The sequence below is a fragment of the Mesoplodon densirostris genome, chromosome 4, assembly GCF_025265405.1.
Source record: "Mesoplodon densirostris isolate mMesDen1 chromosome 4, mMesDen1 primary haplotype, whole genome shotgun sequence".
Taxonomy (NCBI): domain Eukaryota; kingdom Metazoa; phylum Chordata; class Mammalia; order Artiodactyla; family Ziphiidae; genus Mesoplodon; species Mesoplodon densirostris.
Window position 1 is genome coordinate 150,626,666 of NC_082664.1, and position 22,764 is coordinate 150,649,429.

General features: G+C 47.6%; 1 protein-coding gene across 1 annotated transcript in view; it reads right to left on the reverse strand.

Annotated features, from left to right (window-relative positions):
• IL16 (interleukin 16) overlaps positions 1-22,764 on the reverse strand; it is a 107,797-nt gene that overhangs the window by 14,350 nt on the left and 70,683 nt on the right. Inside the window, exons 6-12 of the mRNA XM_060095361.1 lie at positions 19,171-19,285; positions 13,732-13,805; positions 12,255-12,471; positions 9,010-9,127; positions 6,723-6,855; positions 3,769-3,856; positions 2,584-3,044 (exon numbers count right to left, since the gene is read on the reverse strand). Of these exons, the coding sequence (XP_059951344.1) occupies positions 2,584-3,044; positions 3,769-3,856; positions 6,723-6,855; positions 9,010-9,127; positions 12,255-12,471; positions 13,732-13,805; positions 19,171-19,285 (1,206 nt within the window). The remainder of the gene's footprint in view (positions 1-2,583; positions 3,045-3,768; positions 3,857-6,722; positions 6,856-9,009; positions 9,128-12,254; positions 12,472-13,731; positions 13,806-19,170; positions 19,286-22,764) is intronic.

Here is a 22,764-nt window from a genome sequence, read left to right on the forward strand (position 1 = left end):
TTTCTGCAAGGAAAATACTCTGCCATGCTGCCGTGGATGGCATCTGTGTTCTGCTCATTCCAGGGTCAGGTGGAATGACGGGCTGGCTATTTGACAAGGCTGCAGGCTTCCTCCCAAAAAGAAGGAAGGAAGGAGGAACAAATGCACCATTTGGGACTAAAAAAGACATTGAAAATGCCTGTGGCCTGAGATTTAATACCTACTTTCTGTCAAGAAACATTCTTCAGCAATGAAAATTCTACAGAAGTTAGAAATATGTTCGCAAAGCATTGTCCCAGCCCAAGGTCCCTAGTGTAGAACTGAGTCTAGGGGGGCATTTTGGAAACACTGAGAGACTAACTAACTCAAAGGAATCTTTGCGTTCCTTGAAGTAGTCCTTCGTAAAAGCAAGGCTTGGCCGTGGCATTAGAAGCTTAAAATATTAGACTGACGGTATCTAAGACACTCATCAGCAGGAAAAAATCATATGTGGCTGAAATTTAATTTCGCCCAGTTGGAACTCTGAAAGATGAGGTGACACTTGTCTATATCCATGATTGGTTGACACTTTCATAGGCCGATGCTCTGGGTACCAACCACCGTCGTCAAAGCAACTTTGCATCTTGGAACAGACACAGATGTGTTTTGTCTTTTCATCAGCACACCTGATGTTGCACCCTCTTCATGGGAGTTGTGCTTTTTTTAATTAGCTCCTGAAATAAATTTGATTTTACTTGAATTTTGCTCTAAATAGTATTTCCTGGCACAGTGCTTGGTGAAAGAGGGAGAGAGAAGCGAAAGAAGGAAAGAAGACAGAGATGTGGACTTAGGGGAGAAAGTGATTTTTAACCATAAGTGATAGTTCAAGCTGATTTTCTAGAAGGGAGAGGATTGGTCTTCTGTTGAAGGGAATACCCTGAAGGTCATTTTGGTAGTGAAAGTTAAGTCCCCTTGAGTTACAGTAGATGAAAAAGATTTGGGGGTTGTAATAAAAGCTTGAGAAGGGTCTTGGGACCCTGGAGAGAAAAGACTGGGGGAGGGGGAGGTGGGGGGACAGAGAGAGAGAGAGAGAGAGAGAGACAGAGAGAGAAAAGGGAGGAGGAGGAGGTGGAGGGAGGGAGAGAAGGATGGAGAGATGTTATACACTGGGGCCAAGGAGAGAAACACCCAGTGAAAAATCCCCAGGCATGGCAGTGGAGATTTTTAAGAATGACGCGCAGCAAACAGCCCCCTGTTTTTGCTGTGCTATAATCCTTTCTCTGTACCCCCAACGCCCAGGAAAATGATGTGGTGTTGGTTGTGCTTTTGTAAAAGGCCGTAGAAGGGTCTGTGGGCCACGCGGGACACAGCAGAAGGTGGGAGGGTGCAGGCAGGCGCGACGGATGCTGAAGAGGCAGCACAGCGTGGCAAAGACAAGGGACTTTTGCTTGCAGCAGATCTCCTTCTGCAGAAGAAGAAGGAAGTTTGAAGCAGAAACCCTGATTCCTCCTCCAGCAGCCTCACTTGGGGAGACTCCCCTGCCCCATATCTGGTCCAACCCGGCCAGGTGGCCCAAGGGCATCGCTGGGGCAGACCTGCTCTGGCAAATCCGCTCCTTTTCTGGGTCTCCAGGGGCAAAGTAAAAAGCCTGGCTTCTCAGCCTCTCTGTTCCTAATTTGCCCTCCTGGACTTATAGGTCTCAGGCTCGTAGGAAAATGAAATGTTTGCTTAGAAAGGAGGAGCACGGGAACAGATCCACGTCAGTCGGCAACTTCATCATGAATTGCTAACCAGCCACATCCTGCCGGCTCTGCAAAACTGTGCTTCCTCTGCAGTAACCTGGCTTCCTCTCCCTTCTTCACTCTCGCCCCTCCTACTCAATAGCTTCCTCTCTGGGGTTTCTTGTTCCTGCTGAAATTTACCAACCCTCCTTTACAGATTGTTAGAGGGGATTCCCAGTTCCACCTGCCCAGAGAAGGCAGCTGTTGGGGAAGAAGTGAAAAACAGCGTAGCCTAGTGATAAAGTGACCCACTGGCAATGTGACCTTGAGCAAGTCCCTCGGTTTCCTCTTTGCATGAAGGGCACCCTCATCCCCAGGTGGTTGTCAGGCTTAACTGAGACAAAGCACAGCGCCTGGGCATAAAAACAGCCCAGGATGTAGAAGCTGCCTGGCCGTCAGCCTGCCTTCCCATAGGGGAGTGGGATGGGAGGACATGGGTGTCATGGAGAGCCAATATAGCAATGAACACCATTATGCCTGAGAGTCTGTCAGGCATCCACTTGGTCGGTTCCATTTAATCCTCATGCTAGCCCGTGGAGGGAGCCTCTAAACTTGGCCCCAATTAACAGATAAGGAAACTGAGGCTTAGAGAGCTGTGAAAACAACCCTGAATTCCAGTGTGTAATGGATGGGAACACCGAAGCCAATCAACAAGACTGGGGCTTCAGTTGAGATCTGCCAGGCTTCAAACCTCTCTTTCCACAGTCGGCCCTAAGCTTGAGCCCAGCCTCTTCTCTCTGATGGAGGAGAATCCTCCTTTGCCCACGGCTAACGCTCTGCGAATGCTCAAGATCAACCCTGCTTGGCGCGGGAGAACGCTCAACCCATCGGACACCACTCTTACCTGGCCACAGGTAGGCAAGGTGTGTCCAGGAGGGCACAGGGAGTCCCCTCTCTCTTCTAGACTCTTCTGAGGGTCACTGTCACTTTTAAAGTATTTTCTGGGTGGAGGCTTGGGCTTGGAGGACGTAGGCTTTCTCACCAAAATCTCGAAGGATTTCTTCAGTCTCAGTGGCGGGTGGCCGCCCGGGCTCTCCTGGGGCGGCCCGGATGATGCCCCAGGAGGCACCCCTGGCTCCGGCCCCAGAGGCAGGCCGGGGCTGCGCGTGCTGACTTCCAAGTCGGAGGGCGGCTGCTCTCCGCCACTGCTGGGACTGCCCCCGGGGGACCCCGACATGTAGCTGCTGTCACTGCTGGAGCGGATCATGACCTTCGGAGCCCTGCGATGCGGGGGAGCTGAGTTCTTCTCCCGGTCTTTCTCCAAGGTCGGCCGCCCATGCCAGCTGCTCTCCAGCCTTTTGACACCTGCATTGGAAGCATAAGGGAACCTCCACCCCTGGCCTTGATCACAAGGTGAGCCGCGGGTGGCACACTGACTGCCCAGGCTGTCTGATTCTCCTCCAATGTCACTTTGGTTTGGAGCTCGGCAGTCTTGGGTCTGGTGCCCAGCACCAGTGACTTTAGGTTGGGAAAATCATTCAAACTCTCTGAGTCTCCATGTGATGGAGACTGAGATGCACCCCCTAGATGGCCCTTCAAGGAAGGGCTTGATGTCCTAGCTGTGCCGAGTGCTGATAGTAGATAGCCTGTAGCTGTCTAGCTGTCAGCCCCTCCAGGGACCACCTTGGCTACAGAGAGTTACCTCGCCCGAGGGGCAGCCCATCTCCAAAGCCTGATGGAGATGGGGCTAGAAAGGCCCAGCCATTTCTGCCAACAGGACAACTCTGATGGGCCATTTGAGCTCCAGGGGTTGGCGGAAGCTGTCAGGTGTCATCTCAGCTCAGCTCGTCCCTCTGCCCAGCCCTGTGACTCCCCTCCCTTCCACAGGTGTGGAGCCCAGGATGCTTCTGCATAAACATCCTGCAGGCCAAACACCATGTCAGAGTCGGCTTCCGGGGGAACCCAGACTCCCACACTCCATTTCCTCATCTGTAAAATGGAGATCCATTGGAGAGGGTGAGTTAATGGCTAAACTCAAGCTTTCTAAGAAGACAAAGATACTGCAGATGCAAGTTCACTGTTTCCTTACCTTCCAGACTCCACTGATGCCTCTCCTTTCCAAACCTGACATTCTCCACAGCCTGGGCCACAGCTTCTTTGAGTTGCTGTTCAGAGACCTAGAAAATATCCATCACCTCCTCAAGCAAACAGTGGAAACTCTTGCATCAGGATCTGAGTCCTGTACCAGGTCCCAAGCTGAGGCCCTGGATTCTAGTTTCTTTCCTTCACACCCACTCTACAAAGAGCTGACAAATTCCATTTCCAAAAACACCCTGGGCAACAATGGTTCCCTAGTATCTTCTAGGTAAAGTCCAAAATCTGTCAGTAATAGGGTTCCCAAGACAGCCCCTCTCAACTCTCCAACCTTCTCTCCACTACTTGCTGCAAAACTAGGCCAAGTTACCATTTCAGAGTTTACCTCTGGGAGCTATTCCATTCTTTTTTTTTTTTTTTTTTGCGGTACTCTCAACCACTGTGCCACCAGGGAAGCCCAAGAACAGAGGGTTTTAAGAAATACGTTGTTTGACACCAAAAGCACAGGCAACAAAAGAAAAAAATAGATAAATTGGACAATGTCAAAATGAAAATATTCTGTGTATCAGTCAACAAAGGGCACAATCAATAGAGTGAAAAGGCAACTCAGGAAATGGGAGAAGACATTTGCAAATCATACTCCTGCAACTCAAAAACAAAAACAATCAAACAATCCAAGTAAAACATGGGCAAAGGATTTGAATAGCCAATAGAAGATATACAAATGGCCAATAAGCATGTGAAAAGATGCTCAACATCACTATTCATTAAGGTAATGCAAATCAAAACCACCATGAGATGTGACTTCACACCCATGAGGATGGCTACTATCAGAAAAATAGAAAATGAAAAGTGTTGACTAGGATATGGAGAAATTGAAACACTTGTACACTGATGGTGAGAATGTAAGATGGTGCAGCCACTATGGAAAACAGTATGGCAGTTCCTCAAAAAAATTAAACATAGAATTACCATATGATCCAGCAATTCTACATCTGGATATATACCCAGAAAGAATGGAAAGCAGGGACTCAGATATTTGTACACCTATGTTCACAGCAGCATTATTCACAACAACCAAAATGTGGAAGCAACCCAAGTGTCCATCAACAAATGAATGGATATACAAAATATGGTCTATACATACAATGGAATCTTATTCAGCCTTAAAAAAGAAGGAAATGGGGCTTCCCTGGTGGCGCAGTGGTTAAGAGTCTGCCTGCCGATGCAGGGGGACACGGGTTCGTGCCCCGGTCTGGGAAGATCCCACGTACCGCGGAGCGGCTGGGCCCGTGGGCCATGGCCGCTGAGCCTGCGTGCCTGGAGCCTGTGCTCCGCAACGGGAGAGGCCACAGCAGTGAGAGGCCCGCGTACTGCAAAATAATAATAATAATAATAAAATAACTGAGCAGGGCTGGGTTTGAATCCCACCACACAGGCAGGTGTGGATCTTGCCCATCATTCCGTTCTCTGTCCTACCTCTGCTGGGAGTTTGGGAGCCAACTAGTTAAGGACACAGGCTATTGTGGAGTTAAATCGTCATTTCTCCACTTCGTAGCTCCACCACTGGGCAAGTTCCTTTGCCTTTCTAAGCCTCAGTTTCCTCATCTAGGAATTGGAGGGGAAAATCCTACCGACTTCAGAGGGATGTATAGCAACTAAATGCAATTGTATATGTCGAGTCTTTGGCAAACCCAGCTGGTACACTCTAAGGATGAAATAAATAGTGATGGTGACTATCACCAGGGTCCCCAAAGTCACCTCACCCACGCCCATGGCCGCACTTCTCAAGTCTTGCTCCCACCTGGATCTCACTTCCCAGTCACTGTCAGTCCTAAATCTAATGGCCCATGGGCATCTCTAACTAAACCTCCCCCAGGCACCTCCATCTCTCTGTATCCCACACTGAGATCTTTTTCTTCCCTTCCAAGCCCACCTCCCTTCTCTGATTCTCTACTCCGGTGGTGGTGTTGCCATCTCTCGGTCTTCTCATCTAAAAATACTCCAGTTCTCCTAGGCTCCCCCATCTCTTGCCCCAGAGCAATCAGACAACAGATCTTGTTGATTCTTCCCAGGTTGCCTCTTGTTGCCCATTCTTCTCTATTCTCTTCCCACATCTGCTGTTTAGTTCAGGTCCTCACCATCCGTTTCCTTCCTCTGAAAAACTCCGAGTTCCACCTACTCCATCCTGTCCTCTGCCATGCAATCAAAGGGTTAAAAAAACCCTGAACATGTTACATATAGAGCTAGAAACCTCCCCTAGCTCCTTACCACTCACGGAATAAAATGCAAACAACACCTTAGCATCCTGTGGAAATCCCTTTGCCACGTAACCCCAGTGCCTCGCCAAACTCCGTTCTCAATGCTCTCCTCCAGTCCCTACATCCCAGCCCCAAGAACCTACCCCTCTCCTTCCACGACAGGTCCCTTCACGACTCTGCAGCTTAACTTTGTGTTCCCACTGCCTGGAATGACCTTCCACAAATTCTTTGCCTGGAGAAAACTAACTTCTGATATTTCTTGCTTTCTCTCACCTTCCCTTCTATATCCCTGTATTCTCATAGTACTTACCACTCTGTATCGCAATGATTTCACTGTCAGTCTCTCGAGTGAGAACGTAAGCTTCTGGAGGGCAGGCATGCATGCTACGAGCCCACTTCTTCCTGTGTGCTCAGTGCCCGGGTCCAGACAATCACATAGTGGGGACCCACTGGATGCATGCACGAGTGAATCTCTTCTATCTACTAGCAGGAACCCTGGGTCTATATTTTCCTGCCCTATAGCCTGTAACCCAGCTGCAAGAGCTTCCCTGAGCTAATGCCAATCGCCTCTGTGTCTAGGAGTTTGTCAGAGGACCTCTCTGCAGACGCTTGTTACGACAGACACTTGGTTCATTTGAGTCCCGAGAGAGTGGGCCTGGGAAGAAGAGGATGCCCAGCAGGCTGTCACCTGTGGGTCCGGATGTCGGCTAACCATGATGGGGACTGGACCCGGGTTACAGTGACTCAGGATGGCGTAGACTTCATTGAGCGTCATGCAGTGCACGGGGGAGTCGTTGATTTCCACAAGTTCATCGCCACACCTGCAGAGGCAACAACAGGAAGCCATCAGCAAACTCATCAGCAGGACATGTGCTTCCCCGAGGTCCCAGTCCTGCCTGGGCTGTGTGATGAGACCTCAAATTCACAGCAATAAGGAGACCTCCTTCGCCTCCCGACTGAAACTCAGTACAGGGCCGACCAAAGTGACATATCGCACACCCCCTTCATGCATGACCACAAAGTGGGAGACAATGCATACCAAGTGTAAGTTTGTAACTTTTTTCTGCCCTTTCCATTTAACTTAAGCTCGATCAAGATGGAGGGCGTTGTTTAACCAATGTAATGGATTAACCAATTAACCACAATTTAACTGCTCACATCCTCTCTTGGGGCTTCAATGTTCCCATATGCAGAATGGTTAACAGGAAGAGCAGATGGGACGTGCTAAAAGGTAAAGAAGAAATAACTGGATGGGGGAGCAGCCAAGGTTCTTGCAAAAAGAAATAAAGAGGGAAGGCAATGGAGTTCATTCTTGTAAGGCGGGAAATGGGGGGAAAATGAGGTAGAAAAAATAAGGTTGCATCGATACACAGAGGATTTTGTACCATCCAATCCTCTTGCTTCATACATGGGGAAAATGAGGCAGAGAGGGTGACATTATCTCCTCAATAAGACGTCACTTAGGGATTAAAAATCTTTTTCTGGGAAGTGCCAAATAGTAAATATTTTAGGCTTTGCAGGCCATGCCATCTCTGTGGCAACGGTGCAACTCTGATGTCATAGCCTAAAAATAGCAGCCTTAGACAATATGTAAATGAATGAGCATGGCTTTGTTTCAATAAAACTTTATTTAACAAAAACAACAGATGGTGGGCCCCCATTTGCCTTCCTCTGCCCTAGCTGGTTATCAGCAGGGCCAGGATTGGAACTCAGGTCTTCTGTGGCTGATTTCACACTTCCTCCTGCTGTGGTTGGCTGCCCCTTCCCTCTACATTTCTGTCACTGAGTTAGTTCCCCTTCTCCTTCTTGTTAAGAAAGTACACATTTTCACTGAGGTAACTGAAGGCCATACAGCACCTGATGCCAAGGAAAGTGGAAGCTTCCAGAACAGTCCCTACCCAGCTGCAGGTCCAGGAGGGAAGACTCTGTCTAAAGATATTAGGACTAAGGCCATCACTCTGACTGAGCCACTCGGTCCCAGGTAACAGCACAGCAGCTCAGCAAATCAGCCGTCACCCTCCTGCCCATGACAGCAGCAAGCCCACCTCTAATTCAGAAGCTCCATCAAGATACCACCCTAAGCAGGGCTTGCATATATTGGCTTGGCCAAAAAGTTCGTTCGGGGTTTTCCATAACATCTTATGGAAAAACCCCAACGGACTTTTTAGCCAACCCCAATACTACAATGATAGGAAAACATTTTAACATATGGCCAAACTCTCCTGATTCAGCAAAACCTAAGCCCAGTAAAGAAGATATACATGAAGATATATGATCTGGGATACATATAAATATATAGCATATATCTTCTTACGCTATAGGAGAGAAGCTATACCACACATGAGTGTTGGACTGAGTATAAAGTACTGTAACAAGTTAAACTGGAATAAAATGTAATTACCAAACTCAGATCCCTTGTTGAAAATAAAATTTAGATTTTTACTTCTCTTAGAAGTTATTTGTAAAAAGATATATGTGGAATGCCCGAAAATATTCTGCTTATGCTACCAAGAAATGGAGTTAATACTACTGATTTGCTTAGTAAACTTCTTTTTCCATACAGACTGACTCCACAGGTAAACCTCCTTGAAGCTCCTATTTATGTCACTCTACAGTCTGTATTATTTACATCTGAATTAAAGTATGTTTAACTTCATGTTTTCTGTTTCGGACTGATATTCTCTGAGACAATGCCTCTTACACTGCAACGTGCATACAAATTCCCGGGGATCTAGTTAAAATGCAGGTTCTGATTCAGTGGGTTGGGGAGGGCCCTGGGATTCTGCATTTCTAAGGAACTCCCAAGTGATTTCAATGCCCCTGGTCCAGGGACCACACTTTGAGGACAAAGGCTCTGAGCTATCCCTGGATCATTCTAAATATCTCATCTCCCAGTCAGTCTCCTGATGCACTAAGGAATTCCTTCCCTCCTTGGTAAATCAGGGGTCTTTTCAAAAACAGAAATCAGGACATACCGGAGTCGTCCGTCCAGATGCGCCACGGATCCCGGAGAGAGTGTGTGAATGAAAATGCCTGAGATGCACTGGAAATAGGGGACACTGCACAGGCCGATTCCCAGCCCAACGCCAGCCTCTGGAAGGCAGAACGGGATGGGGGTAGGGGGACTGGTGACTGAGCTTTCCCAGGGTTGCACTAGCCTATTAGGTGCCAAACCTGTCCTGGGTTCGTTGGTGTCTCCTATTCATGAATGCATTCATTCCACCCATGCTTATGGAGAATCGCTGTGAGTAGGCACGGCTCTAGGGTCAGCAACTAGTGACCAAGGCAGATAAGAATGCTAAGGTCAATTGGGAAGGAAAGAAGGAAGGAAGGGAGAGAGAGAGGGAGGGAGGGAGGAAGGGAGGAAGGAAAAAAAGGAAAAGGGAGGGGGAAAGGGAAGGAAGGAGGGGGGAGGGAGAGAGGGAGGGAAAGAAGGAAGGAGGGAGGAAGATGTCAGGGAGTGATAAGTATTATGCAGAGAATTAATAGGGAATGCACTAGAACACAAAAGGATGACCACTTTAGGGCTCAGAGAGGGCAACATTTAGGCTAAAATACGAATGACAAGAAGGAGCCAGGGATGTGGTGATGGGGGCAGATCATTCCCAAAAAAGGTAACAGCTAATGCAAAGGCCCAAGGTGAAAGGAAGCAGGCCATGCTGCAGGACCAAAAAGGAGGCCAGTGTGGCCGGAACGTAGCCCATCACAGAGAGAGTGGTATGAGAGGATTCAGGACAGGGAGGCCAGCTTAAATGGAACCTTGTCAACAAGGATGTGTCAGTGAAAGGACGCTATTCTCCATTGAGAAGGAATGCCATAGGAAACTTATGAGCAGGAAGTGACATGATCTAATTTCTATTTCCCCAAATATGACTGGCTGCTGGGAAAAGAAAGAGCTATGAAGGGTCAAGCAAGAATGGGAACAAGGAGAGCAGTTAGGAGGCTACTCTTCACCCAGCAGTGGTGACTTGGACTTTACCGCTAGTGAAATTGGAGAGAGATGGATATACACAGAACGCATCTTGAAGACAGACTTGCTGATGGATTCAATATGGGGATTTCATAAATTAAAATGAAGATAACTCATAGAGATTTTTTTTAGCTTGAAGAACTCTGAGACTTTTTGGCTTGAGTAACTGGGTGGGTGATGATTTGGTTTACCAAAACAGGATGCCTGTGGAGGACCAGAATCATGAGGATGGTGACCAGGTGTGCAGTTTTGCCCCAGGCACTCTTGAGATGCCTATGAAGTAGCCAAGTAGACATGGGGAGTAGATAGTTGGGTAGATGAATCTGGAACCCAGCAGAGAAGGCAGGGTAGAAGTTTGAAGTTTGAAAGTATCAACGTGGAGGTGGTGGTGTTAGGACCATGGGGCTGGATGGGTCCCCCAGAGTGTGTGGGAGAGGAGGGCCTGGGGCTGGCCAGCATCAAAAGGACTGGAGAATGAGGGGTAGCCGGTAAGAAGGACCAGATGGAGTGGACCGCTGTGGCCTCTCCCGTTGTGGAGCACAGGCTCCAGACGCGCAGGCTCAGCGGCCATGGCTCACGGGCCCAGCCACTCCGTGGCATGTGGGATCTTCCCGGACCGGGGCACGAACCCACGTTCCCTGCATTGGCAGGCAGACTCCCAACCACTGCGCCACCAGGGAAGCCCGAGAAAGACCTTCTTATGGTTTGCTCCTGGCACCTGTGATTTACAAAGCACAGTTGTGAGTATTTTCACCTCTGATGCTGGTCCTCCCAACGTCCCATGAGGGTAGCCATGGGCAACTGTTAGCAACCCTGTTTGATGGAGGAAGAACTTTGGCTGTGATATGGTCCACAAACAAAGGTCAGAGCTCTTTGCCGAGATCAGGTTTCCTGACCAGAGTGAGAGTTCTTAAGCCCTGCGGGCATCAGAATTGCCTGGGGTACTTATATAAAAGTTATAGATCCCTGGGCCTCTCTTCTAATACAGTGGAAGCGAAATCTCTGGGGGTAGAGATTAAGAAGCTGGGTCATATACATATGGCAATCCAACAAAAACCCTGCCTATGGTATTTCTGATGCCAGTGATCTGAGGAAAAACCACCCCAAGGCCAGGGACCACGGAGACCAACAGAGGAAGGAAGAGAGCCATGTCTTCCCCATGTCCTGCTCAGTGAACTCAGGCCGGGAGTCCTGGACACAGCTGCTGGCATGTGCCAGCACGTACTGACCTGTGCCTAGTATTCATGCCAGGCTTGGGGGCTCAGGGATGTCTGAGTCCTCAGGCTGCCTGCTGTCTACCCTCTTCATTCCTCATTCTTCTCCTACAACAGATCTCAAAGCCACCCACCCATCTTCACCTACCGTTCTCATCCTCTCTGATCCAATGGCTGCAACTGGTTCCCAAGCCTCCATTTTTTCACATTATAGGCCATTCTCTACAGACGCCTAGGAGATGTTTCTTTTAAAGCATAAGCTGATTGATTATGTCTGTGCTTAGAAATCCCTCAAGGACTCCCAATTGCAATTATAAGAGAATCTAGCGGCAAAGTCCCACAGGGTCTGTCTCTTTGCCTCCACCAGGTTCTCCAACACCACTTCTCAGGCTGCCCACCTCGCTGCAGCCACACTGGCTTTCCCTCTGTCCCTACAAGCTGAGCTGGTCCCTTTGCGGGAGCCGCCTCCTCTTCATTCTCCAGGTCTCAGCCTAGCTGCAATCTGGCAGGGGAGTCCTGCTGAGCCCCCTGCAGTTAGCATCCACCCTTGGGGGGTGTGAAGGGACTAGATGCCAATCCCCAAATGTCTGCGCTTGAGAGGATCTCAATTTTCTGGCACAAGTGAGAAAAAAAGTGTCCCAGAGAGGGCAAGTGATTTGCCCAAGGTCTCTTAGCAGATTAGCTATAGAGCTACAACCCCTGGTCTAGTGTGTGTGTGTGTGTGTGTGTGTGAGAGAGAGAGAGAGAGAGAGAGAGAGAGAGAGAGAGAGAGAGAGAGAGAGATTTGTGTTTGCTTCCTTTTGTTTTATTTTATCCACTGCACTGGGACATGTTGACTGAATTTGGATGGTGTGTCCCGGGCTTCTGTTAACAAACAGAGCCCTAGACCTTGGGGCTAAACAGCAGCCGTAAAATCTGCTAAAGGACAACGCCCGGGCCTGTTTCCAGCCAAAGAAAGTCTGGGAGATAGCTCAGTGGAGGGAGGCCCAGGCAGAGGGCGGAGGAAGACAGCGGGGCCCCCAGGAGGCCAGCCTACCTTTCCTCAGGGACACCTCCACCAGGATCCTGTAGTTGGGCTTGGCACTGCTGGCGGGCGCTTCAGGGCTTTCCAGGATGAAGGAGTTGCAGTCCTTGGTGACACAGGTGCTGGAGCTCAGGGAGCGGCACAGTGTGGGGGATAGGCGGCTGCTTAGGGAGTGGGGGGCCGTCAGGCGGGTCCTCACCGTGAGGGCGAGGAGGCCCTTTTTGGCTTGCTGGAAGGAAAGAGAGAGGGCCACGGCTTCCAGCAGCAGCTCGGGGCAAGGGCAAGAGCCCGGGCCTTTGTGGGGAACAATAGTAGAAAGCTTTTTAAAGAAATGTGGCCACATGCGGGGGTGTGTGTGTGTGTGTGAGATACAGAAATGTGTGTATACATATACATGACATATATTTGTATGTCTGGATATGGATATGACATCTTATATACATACGTATATATACATTATATACATTTCGTATATACATACGAAATATATACATATATATGCCAAAGAGATAGAGTCTTGAATTGAACTAACTAGATGGAGACTCAAAAAATATCTTTCAGTGACTGTCTTCAAAACTTTAAAGATTGTAATATAAATACATAGAACGTTATACCCTGAGAAAACCATAATTCAAAAGGACATGTGTACCCCAGTGTTCATTGCAGCACTATTTAGAATAGCCGGGACATGGAAGCAACCTAAATGTCCAACGACAGAGGAATGGATAATGATGTGGTACATATATACAATGGAATATTACTCAGCCATAAAAAGGAACAAAACTGGGACATGTGTAGAGATGTGGATGGACCTAGAGTCTGTCATACAGAGTGAAGTAAGCCAGAAAGAGAAAAACAAATATCGTACATTAACACATATATGTGGAAGCTATAAAAATGGTACGGATGAACCTACTTGCAGGGCAGGAATAGAGATGTAGAGAACAAACATGTGGACACAGGTGGGGAAGGGGAAGGGGGGACAAACTGGAAGATTAGGATTGACCTATATACACTACCATGGATAAAATAGATAGCTAGTGGGAACTGGCTGTAAAACACAGGAAGCTCAGCTCGGTGCTTTGTGATGACCTAGATGGGTGGGATGGGGGGGTAGGTGGGAGGGAGGTCCAAGAGGGAGGGGATAGATGTATACATATAGCTGATTCACTTCATTGTACAGCAGAAACTAACACAACATGGTGAAGCAATTATACTCCAATAAAAAAATAAAATAAAATAAAATAAAACCATTCTATAAACCTGAAATAGTTGATACAGCCCCCGACAACAGTCCTGATTACACTATTACTTTCAGAGTAAGGTCTTTTTTGAACAATGTGCCTAGATCAGTGTCAGCAAGGTGCCCCACGTAAAGGAGCCCACATTTGGAATTTGTAGGTTTGAAGGAAGGAGGGTGATGCTGGGAGCTTGCTTCCTTTGTCTGAAGGCCCCAGAGTTTGGCCATATATTGATAATAAATGGTCACCTTGAACTTCTGCAAAGCATCCTGATGTGTGAGTCCAGCCATCGATTCCCCATTAAGTTCCAGAATTTCATCACCTGTTGGGAGAGGGAGAAATTGTAGCTGAGAAGAGTTTTGCCCAATCAGGAGGCGTTATCCCTTAAACTCTAGTGCCCCCACCCCCCCGTCCAGGTTCCTGTGAGATGTACAAAGCATCACAGAGAACATCTTTTCGTTCAGGGCTCTCCCCCTGGGAGGTGGGCAAGGCAGCAGTGCTGGGCCTTCTCTGGCACCACTTACTTTCCAGGGTGAGATCCAGGGTCCTTAGCCAGGCACACAAGGCCTGGCCCAATCGGCTCCCTGCCCACCTCTGGGTTTCACCTCTTTCCCTCCTGCCTCTCAGCCCCTCATGCCATTCGCTCCCCTGGACCATTTCCTGATGCCACACACCTGCCTTTCCCACAGTGGTCTGTGCAGTTCCATGCTTGTTTCCGTGCCATCTTCCTAACTAAAATGTACATCTCCTACCTTCTTCACCTACCACTTCTTAATCTCTTGGTCTCTGCTGACTTTGCACTCTCGTGGCACCCAGAACCTACCACTCTCACAGCCCTTGTCACCCCGGTGGTCATCGATGAACTGTGAAAGTCTCTCCCTGGGGATGGGGCTTTGTTACGTCAGAGGCTGTATCCCCAGGGCCAGTTCTGGGTGAGGCCTCCACAGTGCCCAGTAAATGTGGGTTGGATGTGATGTTTCCAGAATGCAATGTAGGGCCCATGTTACAGAAGAGGAAAGTGAGCTCAGAGAAGTCCAAAGTTCATATGGTAAAAGGAGTTAGGACTCAGAGCTTTTTCCTCCTATACACCTAAGAGAAGAATTTTTTCTGTATCCAGAGATCCATTTTTATGGGGATGGAAAACCACTTTCGCCCATTCATTCCATCTATTCAATACATAAACAAAGAGCACTGTCTCTGTATTTAACACTGTGCTGGGAAATTCAGATGCAAACATTATTTTTTACACGGGTTTCTGGCCTGCGTGTTATTGGGTGAATCTGCTCTCACTTAATTATGGTCCCATTGTAGAGCATCCATCTTTTTTCTCTGGTTGTTTTTAATATATATATATTTTTTGTCTCTGATAGTCTGAAGTTTCACTAGGATGTATTAGGGTGCTACCTCATACTGAAGTTTGCATAATTCTGGAAACTTCTGGATAATTCTGGAAAATTTTTAACCACAATCTCATCGCCTATCACTTTCCCTCTTTTATTCTATTCTTTCTTTCTAGAATTCCCATTAGATTATTTTGGACCGTCTCAACCTATTCTGCATGTTTCTCTAGTGCTCATCATTTTCTTCTCTATTGTTCTGTGTGGCCTACTGGATAATCTCCAGATCACAAGTTCTCCTTACAGTTGCATTTATCTACTGTTTAACCCATCCGTTGAGTTTGGTTTTTTTTTTTTCAATGACTTTGCTTTTTTTTAATTTCTAAAAGTTATTTTTTTCACATCCATCTATTTTTTCATTGTGTTCTGTTCTTATTGTTTTTCTATTCCTTCTCTTATCTTTTTAAAGACCTTATATGTTGAGAAATGATCACCACAATAAATCTAGTTAATATTAGCCACCACACCTGGTTACAAGTTTTTTTTCCTTGTGATGAGAACTTTCAAGAGCTACTCTTTTAACAGACTTGTGGTTGCCCAAGTGGATTGGGAACTTTGGATTAGCCGATGCAATCTAGTATATATAGGATGGATAAACAGCAAGGTCCTCCTGTATAGCACAGGGAACTATATTCAATATCCTGTGATAAATCAGAATGGAAAAGAATATGAAAAAGAATATATATGTGTAGAACTGAGTCACTTTTCTGTACAGCAGAAATTAGCACAACACTGTAAATCAATTACACTTCAACAAAATTAAAAAAAAAAAAGCTCTACCCTCTTAGCAACTTTCAAACATACAATACAGTATTACTAACTAGAGTCACCCAAGATTTATTTATTTTATAACTGGACATTTATACCTTTTGACCGCCTTCACCCAATTCACCCTCCACCCCCACCCCCCATTTCTGGCAACCACCAATCTGTTCTCTATAGCTATGAGTTAGGTTTTTTGTTTTGTTTTTTTTAGATTCCATATATAAGTGTGATTGTATGGTGTTTGTCTTTCTCTTCTGACTTATTTCACTCAGTATAATGCCTTCAAGGTTCATCCATGTTGTCCCAAATGGCAGGTTTTCATTCCTTTTTCTGGCTGAACAATTGTAATCTTTATTTTCAACTCATTTTTAAGGGGAGCTTGTTTTTCTGTGGAATTCCCACACCCCTCAGGTGGCTACTTTTATTTTTTTCCTTTATTTTCAACAGGCACCCCGGGGTCTCAGGACTGGTTCAGGACCAGCAGTAACATTAGCTCCTCAGCTTGGGAGTCCTGAGCTGCAAGGGCTGACGGCTGAGGTTGCACACTCACCCTGACACGGGTTTGGCTCTTCATTTTCTCTAGCGAGATGTTTTTTCCCCACCCAAGGGCCAAGGACAAAATTACGTTTCCTTGTTGCTTCCCTGGGCTTGCTGGCCTTTCATGAGGGCGGCTCTTTAGTATGAAGGCTTTCTACAGGTTCTCAGAGGTTCCCAGGGCCCAAGACCACCTCTCCTGCCCCTGTGTGGGCATTGAATCCCAGCCCCTGGACCTTAGGCCCCATAAGCAGCTCCCTGTGCTATCACATCATCAACTCCTGGGAATGTCACGAATGTCATGCTTAGATTTAAAGTGGTTTCTTTGTTTCTTAGAAGGTGGGTGTTTCCATTTCTTTCTTTAGAGTTCAGATGTGCTGTTTTAGCCAACTTGTGTCTATGACAATAAAGGGGTGGGAAGCATATTCAGATCAAATTAATCTGTTAAGTTGCTAAAACTAGACAAGAAAAATAAAAGTTTCGGTCCTTGTCCTTATAAGATTCCAAGTTGAGGTGTGACAACGGACAAATTAAAAATAATCAAAATATAACTAAGTACGTGCTGAAGGCAGGATCTACAAAGAACACACTTCAGAAGCATCCATTCTTTATGACACAAGAGGCTGAACTTGTCTTCAGATTATTAGAATGTCCATCCCAAGGGGGCCACATGCTCTGGGCCCTCCAGAGAGTCCTTAGCCTTATTTGGCCATATCTGGTGGAAGGTGAATAGCCTCGGTTTTGCCTTATAAATCTTACACAATCATTTTTTTGCAAAGGGAATACAAATAAAACATTCTTAGCCTTGATCTGGACACCAAACTTTTGTTGCAACTGACATCCCCCGGGAATTCAAGGGTATATTCTAAAACTTCACTTTTGAAAGAAGTTACAAAAGGCAATTTGGTCAATTATTTGAGGCTAGAATCAAGGACTGCAGACTACCTGAGTGTCCTTTTCACCGAATTCTTACAACCACTATTAACTAAGTGAGACAAATACCCAGAAAGAAAAAGAATGAAGCTTGGCTTGGGCAGGCTTCTCTCTTCTGGCCACTTCAATTCTTCCTCCACCTTTTAGTCAAACACAGAAAAGTACAGAAGATAATGAAGCAGACCGGCCCATCTCAAGATTCTGATCCCACTTTCCTTCCTTTCTCTCAATGACTCCTCTGCGTGCCTCTTGATTTAGCTATCCCCCTCAAGCCTTGCCTCGGCCCTCTTCTCTCTCCTCTCTTCCCTGCTTCCTGCATCCACTCCATAACTTCAGCTATTTTCCAAATGACCCTAAAAATCTACATTCAACCCTTATTCCCTTCCTGAACTGGAACCCAAATTTTCATTCGCCTGCTGGACAGCGCCACCTAGTGCTCACCTGGAGACTTCACTCCGCTCTGCTGCTCAAACCTAAATACCCTCATTTGCCTTCTTTTGCTCCCCTTCCTCCACCTCCTGTTATATCTAATTCATCATCGTTCTCTAGTTTACTAAGATCAGATGCCGTTACGTGTTCTCTGACCTCATTTGCCACCTCCACAGAAGCCGTTGTTTCCCCCATCAGCATCTTTCTCCTCCCAGGGTTACAGCCTCAGGGCAGACCCTTAAGAGCTGGAGCCTGGCTCTTACAATAGCCTCTGAACTGGTTTTACTGCTTCTGGTGTCTAGCCAGCCCACTTCATCTTACACTCAGCTTCCTGAATCAACTAAAAACCCTGGTCCTAGCTGGTCCCTCCCAAATTATAAAAAGCTTCAAATGCTCCCCACTGCCCATACAATAAAACCCGTACGCATAATGTTAGAGTTGGCAAACTTTCTCTATAAAGAGCCAGATAGTAAATATTTTAAGCTTTGCAGGCCACATGCTCTCTGCCGAAACTACTCAACACTGCACAAAAGCAGCCATAGACGAGAGGTCAATGAGCGAGCATGGCTGTGTACCAATAAAACTTTTCTAAGGAGGCTGAAATTTGAATTTAATTTTCACAAAAGAATCCAAACTTCTTTTGACTTTTTTTCAGCCATTTAAGAGACATGAAAACTCTTCTTCGTTCGGGAGCCTTATAAAAATAGGCAGTGGGTCAGATGTGGCCTGCAGGCTGTAGCTGGTCAACCCTGCCCTGAACAAGTTAGGTTATTAAGGGTGGTTCGGCTCGCAGCAGAGTTTACAGAAACTGGCCTGACAGAGAAGGTAAGAAGGTTGTGAAATCACTTCTCTTTAAAGATCCATGTGTAGCCCAGTGTCAGACCTGCAGCATCTTCCCTCTGCTCCCTGACTAACTGCCCCGGAATTTTGCCTCCCAGTTAGAACCTGGAGATCTCCCGGGGCCAAGCCTACACGTGACTGTGGGGTAGGATTGGGGGTGGGGAGAAAAGCCTCCCCTCCAGGACAAGGGGACAGGGAGGGGCACTCAGGGGACACCTCAGCACCCTGGGCCCCTTCCTCTCAGGATGGCCAGGGGCTTCCCTCCCTGGAAGAGATGAAAAAGCTGGAGGGAGGTAGTGGATGGGAGTAGGGTGGGCTGAACGGGAAGGGGGGCAGCTGGGCGGATCCTGAGCTCCTTAATAGAAGGAACCTGTCTGATAATCCTCTGTATTCTTAGAGGCCAGAACAGGGCAGGCTCACAGAGGACTCACTGGAAGCCCTGGGCCTGGTTCCCCGTGTCTGTGGGCTGGGGAGGGCAGAGAAAATGAAACAAAGGGGATGTCAATGGCTGCCAGCAACGCAGAGGGGCCTTGACAAGCAAAGGCGCAAGAGGGCTGGAAGGGGTCTTCTGACCCAGGCCAGTAACAGGACCGAGACTGAGTGTGCAAACACACCCAGCCAACGTGCCAGGCCTGACGGAGCCATCGGGGCCTGCAGACCCCCGAATTCACACAAGCTGGATTCTGAAGGCTCAAGACACATTTCACTTTCCCGGTAGCTTCTACCAGTAGCCTAGTGATTCTGCTTTTGATTCCACCAACATCACCTAGTAAAGGCCGGGAAATCTACCTTCTTGTAGCCTTCCATCGGCTGCCGCTGCTCCCCCGGCAAAGATGGTTTTAACGTAAATTCCAATGGGGCCATAAATGCTGTCTTTTCCTCCAACGATGCTGAAGCCCAGGCCCTGGGAAAGAAGAGGAGAAGGTCAGATTTCGGAGTGTTCCATGTCATTCACCGGGCTGCCATGTCCTGAGGCCCTGCCCCAGCGCTGAACAAACGACTCAGGGAGGAGAGGGGTGCCCTTGGTATTCGAGGTCTTGGGACCTAACAGAGGGATGGGAAAAAAGGCCACGCTGGGCTGTGTCGTGTCTGGAGCTTTCTCACGAGTCTGATGTTCCCCACACAGGGGGAGTCTGAATGGAGACTAGCAAGCACCCTGGCTCTGCCCCTCTGACTAGCAATTCTGGGCAGATCACTTCCTGTTTCTGAGCTTCAATTTACCCCCTTGGAAAATGATGTTGACATCGCCAAACTCATAGCGTTGTGTTTGAGTATTAGCTAAGACATCCAGCAACTAACAACTAACAACTAACACACCAACACCAGTAATCATAAAAGCAGCAGCTGACAATGGAAGAAGCATCTCTTCTCCTACCAAAAGCTGTTCACTCCCCTTCTGTTCTGCATCCCACCCCTGCCCCTTCTCAAGGAATTTACTACAATCTTGTGCTCTCCCTCCTGCTCCTGCAGTACCACGAGGTCAGGAGCTGCCAGGTGGCAGCAGAGAGGAGGCCAGAGGCCGGGGAAGCAAGAGAAAGATGTGAGTGAGGTCAACAGACAGCAGGAAGAGAAAGGCGGGCGGGTCCAGCTTTGCCTGTAGACCTGCAGTGAGTTAGGACAACCACCTAGGCAGACCCAGAGAGCAGCGAAGGAGGTGCACACACAGCCTGCTTTATTTGGTTGATGACTGAGAGCACCCTTCTTCTCAAGAAGGCTTAGCTTGGGTCGCAATGAATTCCTCTGGAGACTGTGAGCTCCCCGGAGGTGGTGAACGTATCTTATTTGTCAGTGTCTGCCCTCTGGATGCAGGTGCTCGGGAAACATATGTTATAGACTGAAGGCACGAAAGCTGGCTGGAGGCCGGGCCTTTGGATTCATCTTGCAAGCATGCCAGGAAGCAGTAAGCAACTTGGCTCCCAGGAAGACCCCTCTAAGTGATGGCTGCCAAGTAACAACATCACTGCTCCTGGGCAATTTCTCCGAGGCCAGCAGCTACTCGGAGCCGAGTGTGTGCATTGCCCCAGCATCACAGAGGTGGCAGGCCAGGCAGCCACCTTCAAGACCCTAAGGGAGCATGGCGAGCAGGGGCCAGACAGGAAAACTGTGTGGACAAAGTGCTGGTGTGAGCTTCTGGTGAAGGTGTGGCTGTTCCAGGATGGGAAAGAGCAGCTGTGTCCAGGAGTAGCATGGGCATAGGAAAATGAGAGGTAAGGCAGCTTCTGGGCTCCCTGTATGGGCTCCCAACTTCTTCCTGGCTGAAATAATTGCTCTAGACCCAAACTTTCACCCACCCTGGTGAGGCCGGATGGTGTAGTGGTTAAGAACAAGATCCAGGGGTCAGAAAGTCTTGGGTCATTGTCTTGGTTCATCTGCTCACTAACCAAGTGACCTTGGGCTAGTCCTGTAAGTCCCAGATCCTCAGTCTCCTCACCTATTAACAGGAGATACTAATAGGGTTTTGTGAGAATTAAAGGAATGATCCTTGCAAAGCCCTTAGCACAATGCCTGGGTTTTGGTCTCTGGTTTTATTGTTTTTGACTACCTCAGGCACTGGTGGAAGCTTCTAGCTCTGCTTCTTCCTCCTCCTACTTATCCCTGTTAATGATGAGGTCTTCGGTGTGGAGGTGTATCAGGAGGACAGTGGGAGACCCACCGTATTTCTAACCCATCGCCCCTGCTCTGTACTCCAGGCTTCCGACACAAAACACCTTATGGCTCTCCATCAAGGCCAGTTCAATCCACCCAGTGACACATCTGCCCACGAAATCTATTTACTGACTGTACAATCTATGCACACTGAGATGACTGACACCATTGTTGATCATCTTTGCGTGAGTGTTGGTACTCTTTTCCATTCTGCCTCCTTTTGAGCATTGCAAACCGTCTAAAAGTCAACTACATTAAAAATGCTTCTACCTAAATTCAAGAGGGGACAAGCATTGTGATTTACAAATCAGAAAGAGGGGCTGTCTGGAGAAAATCAGCACTGGTGAGAGTGACCCCCTTGTGATTAGAGGAACAATCATCTCAGTACTTCCCACTTGTGTCTCCTCATTTATCTCTGCTGAGTCCCCAGGAGACAGGAGGGATGGGGATGGAGGGGAGGACTCCAGACATATGGGGCCCTCCTCCAGGAAGACCATATCGATGAACAGATCTTCCCTCACACCAGACACCAAAATCATATGAGGTGGGTAGAAACCTACCCTTCCATCATTTAAGCATCTCGGTTCCCTGGGCTGGCCTGAGAACTTTGCAGCAGCTGCCATGTCTATTTCAGAAGTTCTTCAGTGCCCGTGTCAACTCCATGTATGGGATGGCATGTCCTGGAAGCAATGCCAAGGAGCATTTGGGATGTCCCACCATTACACTGCTTTTATGCCCCCCTTTTGATATTTCTCAATTGTGGGGCAAAAATCAGTCTGAATATCTGAATTTGGGGAAGACACACGGACTGAATGTTTATGCCCCCATCCCAAATTAATACGTTAGGGGGAGCCTTTGGGAAGTCACTAGGCCATAAAGGGGGAGCATTCCTGAAGGGGGCAGGGGCAGGTAGGGGTAAAAGATGAAGAGGTACAAACTACTATGTATAAAATAAATAAGCTACAAGGAAATATTGTACAGCACACGGAATATAGCCAATATTTTACAATAACTATAAATGGAGTATAGCCTTTCAACATTGTGAATCACTATGTTGTACACCTGACACTTATATAATATTGAACATCAACTATACTTCAATAAAAAAATAAGTAAAATAAAATAAAGGCAAAAACAAAAGAAAAGAAAGGCTAATTTGTTTATATATGTACTTGCTTTGTTTACAAAATACATTTATTCTAAAGAAAAACACTGCCTTGGTCCAAAAAAAAAAAAAAATGTGGAGCCTTCATGAATGGGATTAGTGCTCTTATAAAAGAGACCCCAGAGAACTCCCTTGCCCCTTCCACCATGTGTGGACACAGAGAGAACAAGGCATCCGTGAATCAGGAGAGGAGTCCTCAACATATGTGGCATCTGCCGGCACCTTCAACTTGGACCCCCAGCCTCCAGAACCGTGAGAAATAAATGCCTGCTGTTTAAGCCACCCAGTCTATGGTATTTTTACTATAGCAGCCTGAACTGACTATGATGATGTTTTGAATTCAATCATCAGGTAAAACTAACTTCTGGAAAATACTACACCAGGGAAAAACTGGGGAACATTTGTCTTCCTGTGACGTGCACAGTGCAGAGCAACCCTGACTGCCCCTCCCTGTGCCAGCATGAGAGCATCCGAGCACTCATGTTCTGAACCAGCATCACCAGTCCCTCTCTCCACCCTTCCCAGCTCCTCAGGAACCCGTGTCGACCCAGTAACTTCTGTTGGCCACAGTC